The sequence below is a fragment of the Oncorhynchus clarkii genome, chromosome 22 (assembly GCF_045791955.1).
Source record: "Oncorhynchus clarkii lewisi isolate Uvic-CL-2024 chromosome 22, UVic_Ocla_1.0, whole genome shotgun sequence".
NCBI classification, from domain to species: domain Eukaryota; kingdom Metazoa; phylum Chordata; class Actinopteri; order Salmoniformes; family Salmonidae; genus Oncorhynchus; species Oncorhynchus clarkii.
The window spans coordinates 44645043-44666708 of record NC_092168.1 but is presented as its reverse complement, the minus strand read 5'-3'; the positions used below and the strand labels follow the sequence as shown (position 1 = coordinate 44666708).

Genomic DNA, 21666 nt, shown 5'->3' with positions numbered 1-21666 from the left:
ATATTTTCTTTCTAACAAAAAGTTGAAATGTGTCGTTTTTTACACATGTATACAGTGGAATTGTGCTGGAGGTGTTGAAATGTGGTGGAGTTGCCCTTTAACCCTGTTCTCAACTGGATGGTAGAGCATATTTTGACAGTGGATTTAGAACTGGAGATGAACAAAACCTTCATGGGTATGTAGGGTATGTAAACATTATATTAAGTAGCATTGTTTAAAGTGGCTAGTGATATATTTTTACATCAATTTCCATTATTAAAGTGGCTGGAGTTGACAGTCTGATGACCTTGAGATAGAAGCTGTTTTTCAGTCTCTCGGTCCCAGCTTTGATGCACCTGTACTGACCTCGCCTTCTGGATGATAGCGGGGTGAACAGGCAGTGGCTCGGGTGGTTGTTGTCCTTGATTTTCTTTACGGCCTTCCATGTGACATTGGGTGGTGTAGGTGTCCTGGAGGGCAAGTAGTTTGCTCCCGGTGATGCGTTGTGCGGACCTCACTACCCTCTGGAGAGCCTTGCGGTTGTGGGCGGAGCAGTTGCCGTACCAGGCGGCGATACAGCCCGACAGGATGCTCTCGATTGTGCATCTGTAGAAGTTTGTGAGTGCTTTTGGTGACAAGCTGAATTTCTTCAGCCTCCTGAGGTTGAAGAGGCGCTGCTGCGCCTTCTTCACGACGCTGTCTGTGTGGGTGGACCAATTCAGTTTGTCCGTGATGTGTACGCCGAGGAACTTAAAACTTACTACCCTCTCCACTACTGTCCCGTCGATGTGGATAGGGGGGTGCTCCCTCTGCTGTTTCCTGAAGTCCACAATCATCTCCTTTGTTTTGTTGACGTTGAGTGTGAGGTCATTTTCCTGACACCACACTCCGAGGGCCCTCACCTCCTCCCTGTAGGCCGTCTTGTCGTTGTTGGTAATCAAGCCTACCACTGTAGTGTCGTCCGCAAACTTGATGATTGAGTTGGAGGCGTGCATGGCCACGCAGTTGTGGGTGAACAGGGAGTACAGGAGAGGGCTCAGAACGCACCCTTGTGGGGTCCCAGTGTTGAGGATCAGCGGGGTGGAGATGTTGTTACCTACCCTCACCACCTGGGAGCGGCCCGTCAGGAAGTCCAGTACCCAGTTGCACAGGGCGAGGGTCGAAACCCAGGGTCTCAAGCTTGATGACGAGTTTGGAGGGTACTATGGTGTTAAATGCTGAGCTGTAGTCGATGAACAGCATTCTCACATAGGTATTCCTCTTGTCCAGATGGGTTAGGGCAGTGTGCAGTGTGGTTGCGATTGCGTCGTCTGTGGACCTATTTGGGCGGTAAGCAAATTGGAGTGGGTCTAGGGTGTCAGGTAGGGTGGAGGTGATATGGTCCTTGACTAGTGTCTCAAAGCACTTCATGATGACGGAAGTGAGTGCTACAGGGCGGTAGTCGTTTAGCTCAGTTACCTTAGCTTTCTTGGGAACAATGGTGGCCCTCTTGAAGAATAGGGTACATGTAGTTTTTATTAAAAATACTTACTTTGGTGAAAAACATGATTAATTTGTTGACAAGTATGTTACGCAACATAAATGGGTTAAACCACATTTCAGGCCCCATGGGGACAATTAATCAATATTCAGTCTGAAGGTCGTCTGTAAAATAATAAAAACTTCTCTTTGTCAAGCAGCTGGATGGACTACAGGAGAAAGAGGGGCGAGCACGCCCCCATCCACATCGACGGGGCTGTAGTGGAGCGGGTCAAGAGCTTCAAGTTCCTCAGTGTCCGCATCACTAAGGAATTAACATGGTCCACACAAACCCACAGTCGTGAAGAGGGTACGAAAGCACCTCTTGCCCCTCAGGAGGCTGAAATTATTTGGCAAGGGCCCTCAGATCCTGAAAAAATTCTACAGCTTCACCATAGAAAGCATCTTGACTGGCTGCTGCACCGCCAGGTATGGCAAATCCACTACACTCGGCCACAAAGCACTACAGAGGGTAATGTGGACAGCCCAGTACATCACGGGTGCCGGGCTCCCTGCCATCCAGGTCTTCTATACCAGGCGGTGTCAAGATGAAGGCCCCAAAAATTGTCAGACTCCAGCCACCAAAACCATAGACTGTTCACTCTGCTACCGTCCGGCAAACGGTACCGGAGCATCGGCCCACGGACCAACAGACTCCGAGACAGCTTCTACCCCCAAGCCATAAGATTGCTTAATAGCCATAAGACTGCTAAATAGTTGATGGTTACCCAGACTATCTGCACTGACTCTATGCACACTCACAAGACTATACTGTATATACACACTATATATACACTCACACATACACCCAACCACACACACACACACACACACACACACTTTTACACTCTTAATTTGCTGCTGCTACTCTGCTCTTTATTTTACTCTTATTATTATCTATCCTGATGCCTATTATCTTGACTCTACCTCCATGTACATATCTACCTCAAATATCTCGTACTCCAGCACATTGATCTGGTACTGGTACTCCCTGTATATAGCAGCACATTGATCTGGTACTGGTACTCCCTGTATATAGCAGCACATTGATCTGGTACTGGTACTCCCTGTATATAACTCTACATTGATCTGGTACTGGTACTCCCTGTATATAGCTCCACATTGATCTGGTACTGGTACTCCCTGTATATAACTCCACATTGATCTGGTACTGGTACTCCCTTTATATAGCTCTACATTGATCTGGTACTGGTACTTCCTGTATGTAGCTTTACATTGATCTGGTACTGGTACTTCCTGTATATAACTCCACATTGATCTGGTACTGGTACTCCCTTTATATAGCTCTACATTGATCTGGTACTGGTACTTCCTGTATATAACTCCACATTGATCTGGTACTGGTACTTCCTGTATATAGCTCTACAATGATCTGGTACTGGTACTTCCTGTATGTAGCTCCATTCTTGTGTATTTTATTCCTCTTGTGTTATAAATGTTATTTTTTTTGTAATGTTACCCCCTTTTTCTCCCCAATTTTGGGATATTACGATCTTGTCTCATCGCTGCAACTCCCCAACGGCCTTGAGTCAGGCCTCCTCCTCCAAACCCCGCTTCATAACATCCGCTCGCTTAACCCGGAAGCCAGCTGCAGCAATGTGTCGGAGGAAACACTATTCAACTGACGTCCTTAAGTCAGTCTGCAGGCGCTCAGCCCGCCACAAGGAGACACTAGAGCGCAATAAGCCAAGTCAAGCCCCCCCCCGGCCAAACCCTCCCCTAACCTGGACGACGCTGGGCCAATTGTGCGCCGCCCTATGGGACTCCCGGTCACAACCGGTTGTGATCAAACCCTAAGCTGTAGTGACACCGCAACACTGCAATGCAGTGCCTTGGACTGCTGCACCACTCGGGAGGCCCTTCGTGTTTTTAATTTTTTTATTATAAATGTTTATCTCTTCATCTTTGGGAAGGGCTCGTAAGCAAGCATTTCACGGTAAAGTCTACACCCGTTGTATTCGGCGTAATCCAAATTGTAATTCGTAACATATCATACGAAATGAGTGACGGACGTCCACAAATTAATACATACCCTACGAAACATATCATATCATACTAAATGGAACGTCTCGGATTTACGTACAGAATAATACGAAATGCTCTGAGACCAGGTTGGATAAGAAGACACTAGAATTGTCTTTCAGATAAAGGAAAGCAATCACGTCAGGGTACAAATGAGGAATAGTAAAGTTCAAATCAAAATGATAGAGCGATTATAAGAAGGAAGTTCAGGGCTCACTATTAATTTAGATGATATAAACATGAGGATAGTGGTTGATATACTGTACATGTGTGACAGAAGCATCAAACACTTTGGAAGACTTCACTTACAGGAGTTTGAGCTGCACTTCCTGGCTGATGAGGCAGTTTTCCTTTCATGACATAGGGGCCTACATATTCATAATACACTCACGTTCATGTTCCTATTCCACACGTCTGAGAACAGGATATGGACAGTATCACATGATGGATTTATATACAGAATCAAGTGCAATACAACAGTTGCCCTCAACTTGTTTATGGTGTATATTGCCTGTATAATTTAGGCCAGATGTGTACTACTAGCTCTCCGGCTAATAAGAAAGACAGAGGTCCTTGGATAAAATATTTCAGTCGTTTATTCGTCGGTCCAACTGTACATGATGCAGTGTTGATAGGGACACGAGATGATGACTAACATGGAGTTTTACACAATGCCAGTGCTATGGCAGCACTTGGAACACACCAACTGTCTGTGTCAGCTGAGCTGGAAACTAAAGTCCTGGAAAAGTAACCTGTTGAGGCCTCGGCACATACAGTATGTCAGATTTGGAATAGTCATTTTTTAGATAGGTTGAAAAACACACAAAATATATATTTTCTTCGATTCCACAAATGTAAAAGGATGCTCTTTCGCTTTTCACTTGGACACGCTGATTCAATTATGCACATTGTCATTCTTTATTTCAGTACTTTGAAGCGAAATGAAATGAGATGTGGGAATAGCTGAATACAAAATGTTGGCTGGATTCGCAGAGGTTTTTATTCCATGTTTATACTGATATCATTATTTCATGTAATAACCCCATACGTTTGTGCAATATCTTTCTTTGCATAGAAATAAAATTTAAATATTTGTTTGTTGACATGCACCTATCTTTAGCAGCATATTTTATCTTGCGGATTTGGGACTCCCTTGTAGAATTATAAGCCCACTATAGTGTGAATACATGCAGCGTACCAGCAGAGATGAACTTGATTTCTAGTAAGAGTTTATGAGAGCACAAGCCAGCCAGTATAGTGGGTGTTGATGAGGACTGTTAAATAGTGACACCACCTGATCAGACAGGTGGAACTAGTCTGCAGGGACACACTGTGTGTCTGTCTGCAGCACTGTGAGAGAGAGGAACAGACTATGGGGAAAGTGCTCTGTGTGCGACAACATCCAAACATTCCACGTGATTGATTCTTTTGGATTTTGAGTCACTGCTGGAAGTACTTAAGGAACCCGATGACGTCATTGATAGACTGTGTCATGTGTGATCTATCTTTTTGTCATTATCACTATGCCCTGACCTTTAGAGAAGACACATATACTGTATACCCCTAAATCTGACCTCTGGAGAAGCACCCCTAAATCTGACCTCTGGAGAAGACACCCCTAAATCTGACCTCCGGAGAAGACACCCCTAAATCTGACCTCTGCTCTGTCCCATGTATACTGACCCTGACCCTTGACCTCTATATTGGATAAATACAGTGTGTAACGAGTGATAACTTCTGAACACCTAATAGGTAGATCATTACATTCTCTGGTTATCCATAGCATTTTGGACCAAATCATAATTCCGTTACTGTTTTTTTCATTAACATTACCATAAACAAATACAACATGCTTAAAATAAACCCAAAGCAGAAATGATATGTTATAATTCAGAAGCTGGACTCTTGTTCCTCTTTTATGTACAATCTTGCCCAATGTATATATTTCCATTTATTGAATGTGGTCTGTATTTCCCATTTTTATGAGGCGATCTCGTCCATTTGATGATTCAGTAGATCTCTCTTTTTGCTGTGTGCTGTTCATAGCTTTGCCATGCAGTTCTTCTCATGCCAGGGCCAGCGAGCTGCACACTCTGTGAGGGAAATCATGCCTGGTGAACCACTGTGGACTGGCGATCAGAAGAGAGGAGTTCTGTGGCTATAGATATCAGGGTGGTGTTGTTGGGTTGTTAGGTAGGTGGGTTGTTCGGAAGGTGGGTTGTTAGGTAGGGTTGGTGGGGTTGTTAGATTGTTGGGTTGTTAGATTGTTAGGAAGGTGGGTTGTTAGGTAGGGTTGGTGGGGTTGTTAGATTGTTGGGTTATTAGGAAGGTGGGTTGTTAGGTAGGGTTGGTGGGGTTGTTAGATTGTTGGGTTATTAGGAAGGTGGGTTGTTAGGTAGGGTTGGTGGGGTTGTTAGATTGTTGGGTTGTTAGGAAGGTGGGTTGTTAGGTAGGTTGGTGGGGTTGTTAGATTGTTGGGTTGCTAGGTAGGTGGGTTGTTAGGAAGGTGGGTTGTTAGGTAGGTTGGTGGGGTTGTTAGATTGTTGGGTTGCTAGGTAGGTGGGTTGTTAGGAAGGTGGGTTGTTAGGTAGGTTGGTGGGGTTGTTAGATTGTTGGGTTGCTAGGTAGGTGGGTTGTTAGGAAGGTGGGTTGTTAGGTAGGTTGGTGGGGTTGTTAGATTGTTGGGTTGCTAGGTAGGTGGGTTGTTAGGAAGGTGGGTTGTTAGGTAGGTTGGTGGGGTTGTTAGATTGTTGGGTTGCTAGGTAGGTGGGTTGTTAGGAAGGTGGGTTGTTAGGTAGGTTGGTGGGGTTGTTAGATTGTTGGGTTGCTAGGTAGGTGGGTTGTTAGGAAGGTGGGTTGCTAGGTAGGTGGGTTGTTAGGAAGGTGGGTTGTTATTTTTGATTAAAAAAATGTACTCCTTTTTTCTCCCCAATTTCGTGGTATCCAATTGGTAGTAGTTACAGTCTTGTCTCATCGCTGCAACTCCCGTACGGACTCGGGAGAGGCAAAGGTCGAGAGCCATGCGTCCATCCGAAACACAACCCAACCAAGCCGCACTGCTTCTTGACACAACGCACATCCAACCTATATGTGTCGGAGGAAACACCGTACACCTGGCGACCTGGTCAATATGCACTGCGCCACGCCACAGGAGTCGCTAGTGCGCGATGAGACAAGAATATCCCTGCCGGCCAAACCCTCCCTAACCCGGACAACGCTGTGCATCGCCCCATGGACCTCCCGGTCGTGGCCGGCTGCGACAGAGCCTGGGCTTGAACCCAGAATCTCTGGTGGCACTGCGATGCTAGTTGGGTTGTTAGGTAAGTGTGTGGGGTTGTTAGGAAGGTGGGTGGGGTTGTTAGGTGGTGTGTTTGTTAGGTGGGTGGGTGGGGTTGTTAGATGGGATGTTAGGTAGGTGGGTGGGGTTGTTAGGTGGGTTGTTAGGTGGGTTGTTAGGTAGGTGGGTGAGGTTGTTAGGTAGGTCGGTGGGGTTGTTAGGTGGGTTGTTAGGTAAGTGGGTGGGGTTGTTAGGAAGGTGGGTGGGGTTGTTAGGTGGTGTGTTTGTTAGGTGGGTGGGTGGGGTTGTTAGATGGGATGTTAGGTAGGTGGGTGGGTGGGGTTGTTAGGTGGGTTGTTAGGTAGGTGGGTGGTGTTGTTAGCTGGGTTGTTAGGTAAGTGGGTGGGGTTGTTAGATAGGTGGGTGGGGTTGTTAGGTGGTGGGGTTGTTAGGTGGGTTGTTAGGTAAGTGGGTGGGGTTGTTAGGTAGGTGGGTGGGGTTGTTAGGTGGGTTGTTAGGTAGGTGGGTGGGTGGTGTTGTTAGCTGGGTTGTTAGGTAAGTTGGTGGGGTTGTTAGATAGGTGGGTGGGGTTGTTAGGTGGTGGGGTTGTTAGGTGGGTCGGGTTGTTAGGTGGTGGGGTTGTTAGGTGGGTGGGGTTGTTAGGTGGGTGGGTTGTTAGGTGGTGGGGTTGTTAGGTGGTGGGGTTGTTAGGTGGGTGGGGTTGTTAGGTGGGTGGGGTTAGGTGGGTGGCGTTGTTAGGTGGTGGGGTTGTTCGGTGGTGGGGATGTTAGGTGGGTGGCGTTGTTAGGTGGTGGGGTTGTTAGGTGGTGGGGTTGTTAGGTGGTGGGGTTCAGGGGCGGACTGAAACAATAATTCAGGCGGAGAATTTGACTCCATCCCAGGCCCCCCTGTTCACACAAACTACCAGACCGCTAATTTTGTAGGCTAACCCTATTTGTTGATGTAACGGGTACCAAACTAGTTATAAATTTGGCCACTATGTTAATCTGGGAAGAAGGTTACCCACATTACAAAATGCAAACATTTGGGACTGACCAACAAGTAGCCTATCTGAACACTGAGTTCTCAAGGTATGCTATGGCTATGGGTGCACCCTCATAAACTCTCTAGGAATACACCAATCATAGCACATACAAATGTACAAGGTATGGCCCCCGATTACAATCCTACTGATAATCTCATAAATAAAGCACATATTAATCTAAAATCATAGCCTACATGTTTAGGGTTGTGCTCTTAAATTGTAGCTGAAGGTTCCTGCTCTGAGTCTGACTCTGAACTGACCACCTCCTCCAGTTCTGCAGGAGCACCTGAAGGTTCCTGCTCTGAGTCTGACTCTGAACTGACCACCTCCTCCAGTTCTGCAGGAGCACCTGAAGCTCTAGTGATGCTGCTGCTTCCTTCTCCACCTTTACAAAGAAAAGACTCTATTATCATACTCACTATCATTAGTGTATCAGTAGGCTACATTAATACAGCTCTGGGAAAAATTAAGAATGGTCTCTTAATTTGGAGTGGTCTCTTAATTTGGAATGTCCCGGGGCTCCTGACGGCCAGTCCGCCATTGGTGTGGTTGTTAGGTGGGTGGGGTTGTTAGGTAGGTGGGGTTGTTAGGTGGGTGGGGTTGTTAGGTAGATGAGTGGGGTTGTTAGGTGAGTGGGTGGGGTTGTTAGGTAGATGAGTGGGGTTGTTAGGTAGGTGGGTGGGGTTGTTAGGTGGGTGGAGGGGTTGTTACGTATGTGGGTGGGGTTGTTAGGTAGGTGAGTGGGGTTGTTAGGTAGGTGGGTGTGGTTGTTAGGTGGGTAGGTGTGGTTGTTAGGTGGGTGGGTGTGGTTGTTAGGTGGGTGGGGTTGTTAGTTGGGTGGGTGTGGTTGTTAGGTGGGTGGGGTTGTTAGGTAGGTGGGTTGTTCAGTAGGTGGGTGGGACTGTTAGGTGGATTGTTAGGTAGGTTGGTGGGGTTGTTAGCTGGGTTGTTAGGTAGGTGGGTGAGGTTGTTAGGTGGATTGTTAGGTAGGTGGGTGGGGTTGTTAGGTGGGTTGTTAGGATTGAAAAAGGCTACATCTCTACATGACTAAGATGGATAATGTTAAATTGTCCTCTATGTATTTTTCAAGTAAATCTAATGCCCAAAAAATCCTCCGCAGTAAGTGCAGTCCAGCTGTAGAGTACTAAGGAAGCCCAGAAGGTTTCCTCTGTGCCCGCTGACCTCTCCTCCAACCTTATATGGCGCTGGCGTTGGGGTCGTACTTTCGCTTCTTCACATTTCTTCACGTTCAGGGGAGAGTCGGAAAAGAAGACAGGGGTTAATGTCTGGTATATTACAGATTATGGTGGTACAGTAAGTGCACATTGGAGAAGCAGCCACACTCATCTCTAAGACAACAGCAGTCATATCTGGTGGTTTCATAATGGACTGTTCACTGCAGCTAAGGTCTTCAGTGACGTCACTGGAGAGTAGATTCCTGCTATTTATTTGGCACGTTAACTATTGGCATGTTAACTATTGGCACGTTAACTACTGGCACGTTAACTACTGGTACGTTAACTATTGGCACGTTAACTACTGGTACGTTAACTATTGGTACGTTAACTATTGGCACGTTAACTATTGATAAATTATCTATTGGCATGTTAACTACTGGTACGTTAACTATTGGCACGTTAACTACTGGTACGTTAACTATTGGCACGTTAACTACTGGTACGTTAACTATTGATAAATTATCTATTGGCATGTTAACTATTGGTACGTTAACTATTGGCACGTTAACTATTGGCACGTTAACTATTGGCACGTTAACTACTGGTACGTTAACTATTGGTACGTTAACTACTGGTACGTTAACTATTGGCACGTTAACTACTGGTACGTTAACTATTGGTACGTTAACTACTGGTACGTTAACTATTGGTACGTTAACTATTGGTACGTTAACTATTGGTACGTTAACTATAGGCACGTTAACTATTGGCACGTTAACTATTGGCACGTTAACTACTGGCACGTTAACTATTGGCACGTTAACTACTGGTACGTTAACTATTGGTACGTTAACTACTGGTACGTTAACTATTGGTACGTTAACTATTGGCACGTTAACTATTGGCACGTTAACTATTGGCAAGTTAACTACTGGTACGTTAACTACTGGTACGTTAACTATTGGTACGTTAACTATTGGTACGTTAACTACTGGTACGTTAACTACTGGTACGTTAACTATTGGTACGTTAACTATTGGTACGTTAACTATTGGCACGTTAACTATTGGCACGTTAACTATTGGTACGTTAACTACTGGTACGTTAACTATTGGTACGTTAACTATTGGTACGTTAACTACTGGTACGTTAACTACTGGTACGTTAACTATTGGTACGTTAACTATTGGTACGTTAACTATTGGTACGTTAACTACTGGTACGTTAACTACTGGTACGTTAACTATTGGTACGTTAACTATTGGTGCGTTAACTATTGGTACGTTAACTACTGGTACGTTAACTACTGGTACGTTAACTATTGGTACGTTAACTATTGGTACGTTAACTACTGGTACGTTAACTACTGGTACGTTAACTATTGGTACGTTAACTATTGGTACGTTAACTACTGGCACGTTAACTACTGGCACGTTAACTATTGGCACGTTAACTACTGGTACGTTAACTATTGGTACGTTAACTACTGGTACGTTAACTATTGGCACGTTAACTACTGGTACGTTAACTACTGGCACGTTAACTATTGGTACGTTAACTATTGGTACGTTAACTATAGGCACGTTAACTATTGGCACGTTAACTATTGGTACGTTAACTATTGGCACGTTAACTATTGGCACGTTAACTATTGGCACGTTAACTATTGGCACGTTAACTATTGGTACGTTAACTACTGGTACGTTAACTATTGGTATGTGCAGTGCTTTTATGGTTGTTTATTTTTCAGAAAGACAGTGAGTAAATTAGTCTGCATTGCAATGACACTGATTTTGTGTTTTTCTCATTAGCAACCACAGCATGGTGCTGGAGGCAATGAGAAGAGGCTGTGCTAGTCCATGTGGCATACAGTTAGCTTTCCAAAACACAAGGACAAGGAGAGGACACAAATCTCCCATCTTTGACAGGAAAATACACATTTGTTCCATTCAAAACATTAGCATCTGGGGTGAGAGAGAACCAACAAAAATGTACTCTATAAAAGAAGGGAAAGAGGAGACAACGACACATCAACAACAACAACAACCACAAAGACGACAACAACAACAACAAGATAACACCAACAACATGAGTTGGTGCATAACCTCTCTGTAAGTGGCTTGATGTAGGGCTTCTAGCAGTCTGTCATGCACCTGTTTCAATAGTAGGCCAGTTGGAGATGGCTCTATTGATGTGCGTGGTGGGTCATGCAGTACAATGCGCCGTGTGTGTACCAGGTCTGTGAAGCAGGCAGCAATGGCAGCTGTTGTGGGCGGGTCCGGGAGTCCTGCTCTGCTCTAGGGCGGAGCCTGGCCATCCAGGTGGGTGTGGCCAGCCATGACACAAAGGCTGCGGCCAACAATATGGCCCTGGCTTCTCTCTCACCACTTCCGCTTAAACTCTCACCCTCGAACCCTCGTGCCGGAGTGAGAAAAAGATGATGGTAGTGATAAGAGTATGGTAACCCAGGAGCATGTCATCCTGGGTTCGGCTCAGCCTTTGTGCAATGAACTGACCTTATCCAAGTAAACATGCAGAAATAAATGTTTTGGTGACAAACATGATGCTTTGCTAACTGGCATGCTTTGGTGGCTGAACTATATTTATCAACTCCTTTTCTTTCTTTAGATTAATGGTGTGTAACACCCCTGTTTGCCCAACACAACAGGTTGAGCAGTGAGCGACTGGCACTTGATGCCTCAGATTAGTGAACACAACACAATGTGTCCAGAACCTATAATCTGAATGTGTCCAGGAGCTATAATCTGAATGTGTCGAGGAGCTATAATCTGAATGTGTCCAGGAGCTATAATCTGAATGTGTCCAGGAGCTATAATCTGAATGTGTCCAGGAGCTATAATCTGAATGTGTCAAGGAGCTATAATCTGAATGTGTCCAGGAGCTATAATCTGAATGTGTTGAGGAGCTATAATCTGAATGTGTCCAGGAGCTATAATCTGAATGTGTCGAGGAGCTATAATCGGAATGTGTCCAGGAGCTATAATCTGAATGTGTTGAGGAGCTATAATCTGAATGTGTTGAGGAGCTATAATCTGAATGTGTCCAGGAGCTATAATCTGAATGTGTCCAGGAGCTATAATCTGAATGTGTTGAGGAGCTATAATCTGAATGTGTCCAGGAGCTATAATCTGAATGTGTCCAGGAGCTATAATCTGAATGTGTCAAGGAGCTATAATCTGAATGTGTCCAGGAGCTATAATCTGAATGTGTCCAGGAGCTATAATCTGAATGTGTTGAGGAGCTATAATCTGAATGTGTCCAGGAGCTATAATCTGAATATGTCCAGGAGCTGAGCTATACTCTGAATGTGTCAAGAAGCTACAGTATAATCTTAATGCACACACTAGATTAGTAGTAAGAACAGTTTGGTCTCCAAGTGCTCCTAGCTGATTTAATGATTATTCTGCTTAGCTAGCAGGTTTAGTAACTGTACTGAACATGCACGTCAAACTTTGCACTGTGCCCCAGTTTGAGATTCTGCCACAGACTCACAGATGCCCGACCTCTCCCCCAACATAATCTCTATGGTATTTATTCACCCTATATGACTGATTGTGGACCTTTAAGAAAAGTAAAGGTATCATGAACACATGCAAGATGACTTCAAAACATGTCGGTGTGTGTTTACTGCTTACTGTGCAGGTGATGGTACATCGGACAAACGTGCATCAGGTATGTGTGTGTGTCCCATTCTGTATCAGGTGTGTGCGTGTGTGTGTGTGTGTGTGTGTGTGCGTGCGTGTCTGTTTGTCCCTGAGTCCATGTTCGTATTCTGTAGCAGGAGCTCAAACACTGGTGTCTATATGCAACAGCAGGGGATGCCAGAGTCATGGAGAAGAGGCGTGTGGTGTGTTGCTTACTTAAAGCCCCATCCGGTCCCCCCCAGCACTATGGCAGCCACCAGGATGGCGCCGGCGATGGAGCCTATTATAAGATTGGTGGCACTAGGACCTGCAAAGGGTTATGGAGGAGAAAGACATGAATGACTCACGTATGGTATATTTTTTGCATGTTTATAAGGACCTTCTACTCAACGTTGCCATGGTAGTAGTGATTATCAGGACCTTCTACTCAATGTTACCATGGTAGTAGTGATTATCAGGACCTTCTACTCAACGTTACCATGGTAGTAGTGATTATCAGGACCTTCTACTCAACGTTACCATGGTAGTAGTGATTATCAGGACCTTCTACTCAACGTTGCCATGGTAGTAGTGATTATCAGTACCTTCTACTCAACGTTACCATGGTAGTAGTGATCATCAGGACCTTCAACTCAACATTACCATGGTAGTAGTGATTATCAGGACCTTCTACTCAACGTTACCATGGTAGTAGTGATTATCAGGACCTTCTACTCAACGTTGCCATGGTAGTAGTGATTATCAGTACCTTCTACTCAACGTTACCATGGTAGTAGTGATTATCAGGACCTTCAACTCAACATTACCATGGTAGTAGTGATTATCAGGACCTTCTACTCAACGTTACCATGGTAGTAGTGATTATATGGACCTTCTACTCAACGTTACCGTGGTAGTAGTGATTATCAGGACCTTCTACTCAACGTTACCATGGTAGTAGTGATTATCAGGACCTTCTACTCAACGTTACCATGGTAGTAGTGATTATCAAGACCTTCTACTCAACGTTACCGTGGTAGTAGTGATTATCAGGACCTTCTACTCAACGTTGCCATGGTAGTAGTGATTATCAGGACCTTCTACTCAACGTTACCATGGTAGTAGTGATTATCAGGACCTTCTACTCAACGTTACCATGGTAGTAGTGATTATCAGGACCTTCTACTCAACGTTACCATGGTAGTAGTGATTATCAGGACCTTCTACTCAACGTTGCCATGGTAGTAGTGATTATCAGTACCTTCTACTCAACGTTACCATGGTAGTAGTGATTATCAGGACCTTCTACTCAACATTACCATGGTAGTAGTGATTATCAGGACCTTCTACTCAACGTTACCATGGTAGTAGTGATTATATGGACCTTCTACTCAACGTTACCGTGGTAGTAGTGATTATCAGGACCTTCTACTCAACGTTACCATGGTAGTAGTGATTATATGGACCTTCTACTCAACGTTACCATGGTAGTAGTGATTATATGGACCATCTACTCAACGTTACCATGGTAGTAGTGATTATCAGGAGCTTCTACTCAACGTTACCATGGTAGTAGTGATTATCAGGACCTTCTACTCAACGTTACCATGGTAGTAGTGATTATCAGGACCTTCTACTCAACGTTACCATGGTAGTAGTGATTATCTGTACCTTCTACTCAACGTTACCATGGTAGTAGTGATTATCAGGACCTTCTACTCAATGTTACCGTGGTAGTAGTGATTATCAGGACCTTCTACTCAACGTTACCGTGGTAGTAGTGATTATCAGGACCTTCTACTCAACGTTACCGTGGTAGTAGTGATTATCAGGACCTTCTACTCAACGTTACCATGGTAGTAGTGATTATCAGGACCTTCTACTCAACGTTACCATGGTAGTAGTGATTATCAGGACCTTCTACTCAACGTTACCATGGTAGTAGTGATTATCTGTACCTTCTACTCAACGTTACCATGGTAGTAGTGATTATCAGGACCTTCTACTCAATGTTACCGTGGTAGTAGTGATTATCAGGACCTTCTACTCAACGTTACCGTGGTAGTAGTGATTATCAGGACCTTCTACTCAACGTTACCGTGGTAGTAGTGATTATCAGGACCTTCTACTCAACGTTACCGTGGTAGTAGTGATTATCAGGACCTTCTACTCAACGTTGCCATGGTAGTAGTGATTATCAGTACCTTCTACTCAACGTTACCATGGTAGTAGTGATTATCAGAACCTTTTACTCAACGTTACCATGGTAGTAGTGATTATCAGGACCTTCTACTCAACGTTACCATGGTAGTAGTGATTATCAGGACATTTTACTCAACGTTACCGTGGTAGTAGTGATTATCAGGACATTTTACTCAACGTTACCGTGGTAGTATTGATTATCAGGACCTTCTACTCAACGTTACCATGGTAGTAGTGATTATCAGGACCTTCTACTCAACGTTACCATGGTAGTAGTGATTATCAGTGATTATATATTAATTGTGAATCTGATGTGATGTGGCAGTTTGCTTGTAAATTATAAGGACAAGTCTACATCTCAGGGGTCCTATTGCCTACAGGTGGAGGTACTGTAAGAGGTTTTGAAAAGTTGACCAGAACAAAATGGTCCCGATAAACATGGTCGTTTGCGCATAACAAATCTCGGGAGATCATAAACCTCTCTTACTGTATTATCTTAGACTGAGAGATGTTTTACTCCTTTATGGCAGCATGTACCTAGCTACAGTCTCAGCCTAACCTACATTAGCTTCCGATGACAGGCTGCATGAAGTTAGAGACAGGTGATCTATATGAGGATAAATGGACAGTGGAAAATGACCACATTGGATATCTTTGGGAGTCCTAGTCACCACTCACAGACAGGATCAAACTTACAGATATTGATTTTTTTTTTTCTTGAGGCGATCTGCACCTCTGTGTTCAGTCCGCCATCTTCCTCAAACCGCCACTATCATTATTCTATAACAAAGAACGCTGTTTGTTCTTTGTTACAGAGACAAACATATTGGAGAAGTGGTTTATCCATACATTATCCATCTTCATTTTGGATAGATAACTCTTCGTGTTGTTATTTGTTTGGAGTTTTCAGATTTTCCCAGAAGTGGTTAGATTCTATAGATTCTTCAATTACATTGAGCTGATTTCTGAAGTGCTGTTCATTCTTTTCCCGTAGTGTAATTCTGTATTAGTGATTCACCATAGTGAAGGCATAGGCTCAGGTTTTCTGGGTCTCTATGTTTTGCAATTTCTTTCTTAGGTTTTTGCTTTCTTCATCAAACCATTTGCCCTTGTTGTTAATTTGTTGTTGTTGCCTGCTTGCAATGTTTTGATGTGATAGGGAAGCTAAGAGGTCAAATATACTGTTTAGGTTTTCTACTATGACAGTGAAACGTTTTGTCTAGGAAGTTGTCTAGAAGGGATTGATGTCTATATCTGTGATGATGGTGATATCATGATGTCTATATCTGTGATGATATCATGATGTCTATATCTGTGATGATATCATGATGTCTATATCTGTGATGATATCACGATGTCTATATCTGTGATGATATCATGATGTCTATATCTGTGATGATATTAGAGGCCACAGCTACAGCACCTATTCTCCTGGGAATCATTAGATGTATCTGTGTGCCTATTCCAGAATAATAACTTTAATGATTAGAATCAAATTGATTTGTTTAGCACCTTTCATACAAGCATCAGCAACTTAAAGTGCTGTTAAAATTAGCACAATAAAACAAGTAACAAAAGCAGACATAAAATATATATATAACATTAACATAAACATTTATAAATGAAACACAGTCAAAGAAGAATTAAAAGGCACACTAGTTAAATGCCATAGCCATCTTGAAGGACCTTCCATTCACTTTGACATGTACAAATGTTCTGTGACATGTATAGTTGAAGTCGGAAGTTTACATACACTTAGGTTGGAGTCATTAAAACTTGTTTTTCAACCACTCCACACATTTCTTGTTAACAAATTATAGTTTTGGCATGTCGGTTAGGACATCTACTTTGTGCATGACACAAGTCATTTTTCCAACAATTGTTTCCAGACAGATTATTTCACTTATAATTCACTGTATCACAAGTCCAGTGGGTCAGACGTTTACATATACTAAGTTGACTGTGCCTTTAAACAGCTTGGAAAATTCCAGAAAATTATCTCATGGCTTGAGAAGCTTCTGATAGGCTAATTGACAGTACTTGAGTCAATTGGAGGCGTACCTGTGGATGTATTTCAAGGCCTAACTTCAAACTCAGTGCCTCTTTGTTTGACATCATGGGAAAATCAAAAGAAATCAGCCAAGACCTCAGAAAAATAATTGTAGACCCTCACAAATCTGGTTCATCCTTGGGAGCAATTTCCAAACGCCTGAAGGTACCACATTCATCGTACAAGCAAAAGTATGCAAGTATAAACGCCATGGGACCATGCAGCCGCCATACTGCTCATGAAGGAGACGCGTTCTGTTACCTAGAGATGAACGTACTTTGGGCGAAAGGTGCAAATCAATCCCAGAACAACAGCAAAGTACCTTGTAAAGATGCTGGAGAAAACAGGTACAAAAGTATCTATATCCACAGTAAAACAAGTCCTATATAGACATAACCTGAAATGCTAACAAGTTAAACAATTTAAAGGCAATGCTACCAAATACTAATTGAGTGTATGTAAACTTCTGACCCACTGGAAATGTGATGAAAGAAATAAAAGCTGAAATAAATCATTCTCTCTACTACTATTCTGACATTTCACATTCTTAAAATAGTGGTGGTCCTAACTGACCTAAAACAGGGAATTTGTACTAGGATTAAATGTCAGGAATGGTTAAAACTGAGTTTAGATGTATTGGGCTAAGGTAAACCGTCTGACTTCAACTGTAGCTCTGATCTTTAGACAGAAGAAGGTATTTGAAAACCAACTGCCGTAAAGATGATCAGAAAGTCAAAGGAATGATTCTAGTCAGGGAAGCATGTTACTTTAGTCTACCATAGATAGGTTCTGAAAACGAGATGGAAACAAACCTTTTGGTTCTTCGTCTTCTGTGGGTGCAGGCTCCTTGGGAGGGTCGGGCATGCTGCAGTCAGTCCCCGCCCAGGTGGTGTCACAGGTGCACGACGCCTCGTTGTTACACACCTGGCCAGGTAGGACAAAGGGAGGAAGAGAGGTGGCAGGGAGGAATTCATTAATCTACGCTCCATGACAAATGAATACGTCACCCTTGTTAAACTCGTCCCCAGGCTCAATTACTACTGCATGCTGGGGATTTTACACGATTGGTGAAATTGTAGTGAATAATTCACTTGCTGACACTGTGTCATTGGAGACACCATTGTGGGCCCTTATGGCTAATAACAAAGCCTTCAAGGTTGTAGTTCTGGGCTCGGGTCATATGGGTACACCTAAAGCAAAGATCATCAACTAGATTCAGCTTCATATGGGTACACCTAGAGCAGAGATCATCAACTAGATTCAGCTTCATATGGGTACAGCTAGAGCAGGGATCATCAACTAGATTCAGCTTCATATGGGTACACCTAGAGCAGGGATCAACTAGACTCAGCTTCATATGGGTACACCTAGAGCAGGGATCAACTAGACTCAGCTTCATATGGGTACACCTAGAGCAGGGATCATCAACTAGACTCAGCTTCATATGGGTACACCTAGAGCAGGGATCATCAACTAGATTCAGCTTCATATGGGTACACCTAGAGCAGAGATCATCTAGATTCAGCTGCGGGATCATTTGTGGACTGCAAATTGACCACAAGAAGGTCAAACAGATATGTTTGACTAAAACATAATAATTTCAAACCTTACATTTGTATCCAATCACGTTGTGTCTCTATTATGTGTGGGAAATACTTGGGAACAGATTTCTTAAATTAAAATCACTTGGAACTGTTTTTATTTTTTTTACAGTCTTTTAATGTCCAACACTGAACCCCCCCCCAGAAAACTTAAACCAACCACAGGCCAAATTCGTCCCGCGGGCCGCTAGTTGGGGAACCCTGACCTACAGGGTGAACCAGCTCCCCTGGACTCACCCCGTGGGATGAGCACACCTGGCCGTTGGGCCCGCTGGGGCAGGTGCTCATGTTGAGGGACTGGATGGGCAGACACTTGTGGTCAAGGCACATCATGGACGGCCCGCAGGGCGCTCCGTCCTCCACGTAGCCTAAGTCCGTCTCATCGTCCAAAAGAACATGGCCACCACTGGAGAGAGAGAGAGAGAGAGAGAGAGAGAGAGAGAGAGAGACCATAGAGAGAGAGAGAAACAGAGAGAGAGAGAGACCAGAGAGAGAGAGAGAGACCATAGAGAGAGAGAGACCATAGAGAGAGAGAGAGACCATAGAAAGAGAGAGACCATAGAGAGAGAGACCATAGAGAGAGAGACCATATAGAGAGAGAGAGAGACCATAGAGAGGGAGAGAGACCATAGAGAGAGAGAGACCATAGAGAGAGACCATAGAGAGAGAGACCATATAGAGAGAGAGAGAGACCATAGAGAGGGAGATAGACCATAGAGAGAGAGAGAGAGAGAGAGAGAGACCATAGAGAGAGAGAGAGACCATAGAGAGGGAGAGAGACCATAGAGAGGGAGAGAGACCACAGAGAGAGAGAGGCGAGTTAGTATCCGTATGTTGTCTCTGTGCGTTGACCGGTGAGGAGGTTGTATCCACCTGCAGTTCACCGGCCTGCCCTGATGGTTGAAGGTGGTACGAGTGATGTCTCCCTTCATCATGCCGATGCGGGGGTTGTGTCCGATGTTACTGCACAGCAGGAACCCACAGAACACATCACTGCAGAGGGAGAAACAGAGACGTTGCAACACTGTATATATACGTAATATGACATTTGTAATGTCTTTATTGTTTTGAAACTTCTGTATGTGTAATGTTCACTGTTAATTTTTATTGTTTATTTCACTTTTGTATATTATCTACCTCACTTGCTTTGGCAATGTTAACACATGTTTCCCATGCCAATAAAGCCCCTTGAATTGAATTGACTAAGGGAACATTAACAATTTGTGAATACTACATTTGATGTAGAACAGACACAGCAGTACTGGACTATTTGACTATTTGTTCTGGTATAGTGCATGACTACAGTGTACACCAGTGTATATTTGGTATCAGCTGTAAACTCACTGCTTGCTGCACTGGAGCCACTTATCTCCATCCTTTCCACAGTTACCCTTCTCGGTTCCTTCTGTGTTTAGCTTCTCGTAGCAGAACTTCTCAGACCCTCCCGCCTCTGCACAAGGAGGTAACACAGGAGAGGAGAAAGGGAGGAGGGTGACCACACCTCAATACAAGCTAATATCACTAAAGTACAAGTCTCAGATTCTCTGCATTTTATATGACATATCTTGCCACTGTACTGGCATTGAGTAACTTAAGCAAGGGGGATTCTGAACTCACTTGGGCCCCAGAGATATTTGCACTGGTTTCCTCTGGTCTTACACTCTCCGCTGTAGCAGCGCCCCTAAAGAGACAAAATCATATCAAATGTATTTACATAGCACCTTCTTACATCAGCAGATGTCAAAAAGTGCTTCTACAGAAACCCAGTCTAAAACCCCAAACAGCAAGCAATGCATGTGTAGAATCATGGAGTATACTCATTCATTCCCTATATGTTCAAGCAAGTTCATAATGACAATCATTTTCTAAATCACATCATCTGAATAGGTATCCAGTATGTCCTTGTGGCTTAGTGATCATGCTGCCCACCTGGTCGACTTGACATTGGTAGCCATCTTGTTTGTGGAGGTTGGGAGGGCACTACAATGAACATAAAAAAGATTCCCTTTTAAGACAGATGAACGTTTCATCCTGTTTCAGAAATGAATGGTTAGAGCCCAACTCACCTGGCCAGAGTCTCCTGAGCATGTCTCTGAGATGTCACAGTCATTCACCGCATAGCGACAACTGTAACCACGTGGGTAGAACTAACATAGAAAGAGAGAACAAGAGACAGGGATTTCCTGTACCAATCTTATCAGGTCTCTTAAGTGAACACTAACACAAAAAACATACTGGTGATTAAACAGCCATAATGGTTCTTAGTGAGCATCCTGACACAGTGATTAAACAGCCATATTGGTTCTTAGTGAGCAACCTGACACAGTGATTAAACAGCCATATTGGTTCTTAGTGAGCATCCTGACACAGTGATTAAACAGCCATATTGGTTCTTAGTGAGCAACCTGACACAGTGATTAAACAGCCATATTGGTTCTTAGTGAGCAACCTGACACAGTGATTAAATAGCCATATTGGTTCTTAGTGAGCATCCTGACACAGTGATTAAACAGCCATAATGGTTCTTAGTGAGCATCCTGACACAGTGATTAAACAGCCATAATGGTTCTTAGTGAGCATCCTGACACAGTGATTAAACAGCCATATCGGTTCTTAGTGAGCATCCTGACACAGTGATTCAACAGCCATAATGGTTCTTAGTGAGCATCCTGACACAGTGATTAAACAGCCATATCGGTTCTTAGTGAGCATCCTGACACAGTGATTAAACAGCCATATTGGTTCTTAGTGAGCAACCTGACACAGTGATTAAACAGCCATATTGGTTCTTAGTGAGCATCCTGACACAGTGATTAAACATCCATATTGGTTCTTAGTGAGCATCCTGACACAGTGATTAAACAGCCATATTGGTTCTTAGTGAGCATCCTGACACAGTGATTAAACAGCCATAATGGTTCTTAGTGAGCATCCTGACACAGTGATTAAACAGCCATATTGGTTCTTAGTGAGCAACCTGACACAGTGATTAAACAGCCATATTGGTTCTTAGTGAGCATCCTGACACAGTGATTAAACAGCCATATTGGTTCTTAGTGAGCATCCTGACACAGTGATTAAACAGCCATAATGGTTCTTAGTGAGCATCCTGACACAGTGATTAAACAG

General features: G+C 43.7%; 1 protein-coding gene across 2 annotated transcripts in view; it reads right to left on the bottom strand.

The window, feature by feature from the left end:
- Positions 1–8725: 8725 nt before the first annotated feature.
- LOC139380332 (disintegrin and metalloproteinase domain-containing protein 23-like) overlaps positions 8726–21666 on the bottom strand; it is a 44366-nt gene continuing 31425 nt past the window's right edge. Inside the window, exons 18-27 of one of the 2 annotated variants that reach the window (XR_011628435.1) lie at positions 20604–20684; positions 20467–20517; positions 20155–20218; positions 19882–19987; positions 19411–19530; positions 18775–18943; positions 17749–17860; positions 12922–13012; positions 11275–11455; positions 9031–9103 (exon numbers count right to left, since the gene is read on the bottom strand). Coding sequence is in view for 1 of the 2 variants with exons in the window: in XM_071122947.1 (XP_070979048.1) it covers positions 9058–9103; positions 12922–13012; positions 17749–17860; positions 18775–18943; positions 19411–19530; positions 19882–19987; positions 20155–20218; positions 20467–20517; positions 20604–20684 (840 nt within the window). In the remaining variant the exon portion in view is untranslated. Of the gene's footprint in view, positions 9104–11274; positions 11456–12921; positions 13013–17748; positions 17861–18774; positions 18944–19410; positions 19531–19881; positions 19988–20154; positions 20219–20466; positions 20518–20603; positions 20685–21666 lie in introns of both variants that reach the window. The other variant, XM_071122947.1, reaches the window with a different exon arrangement.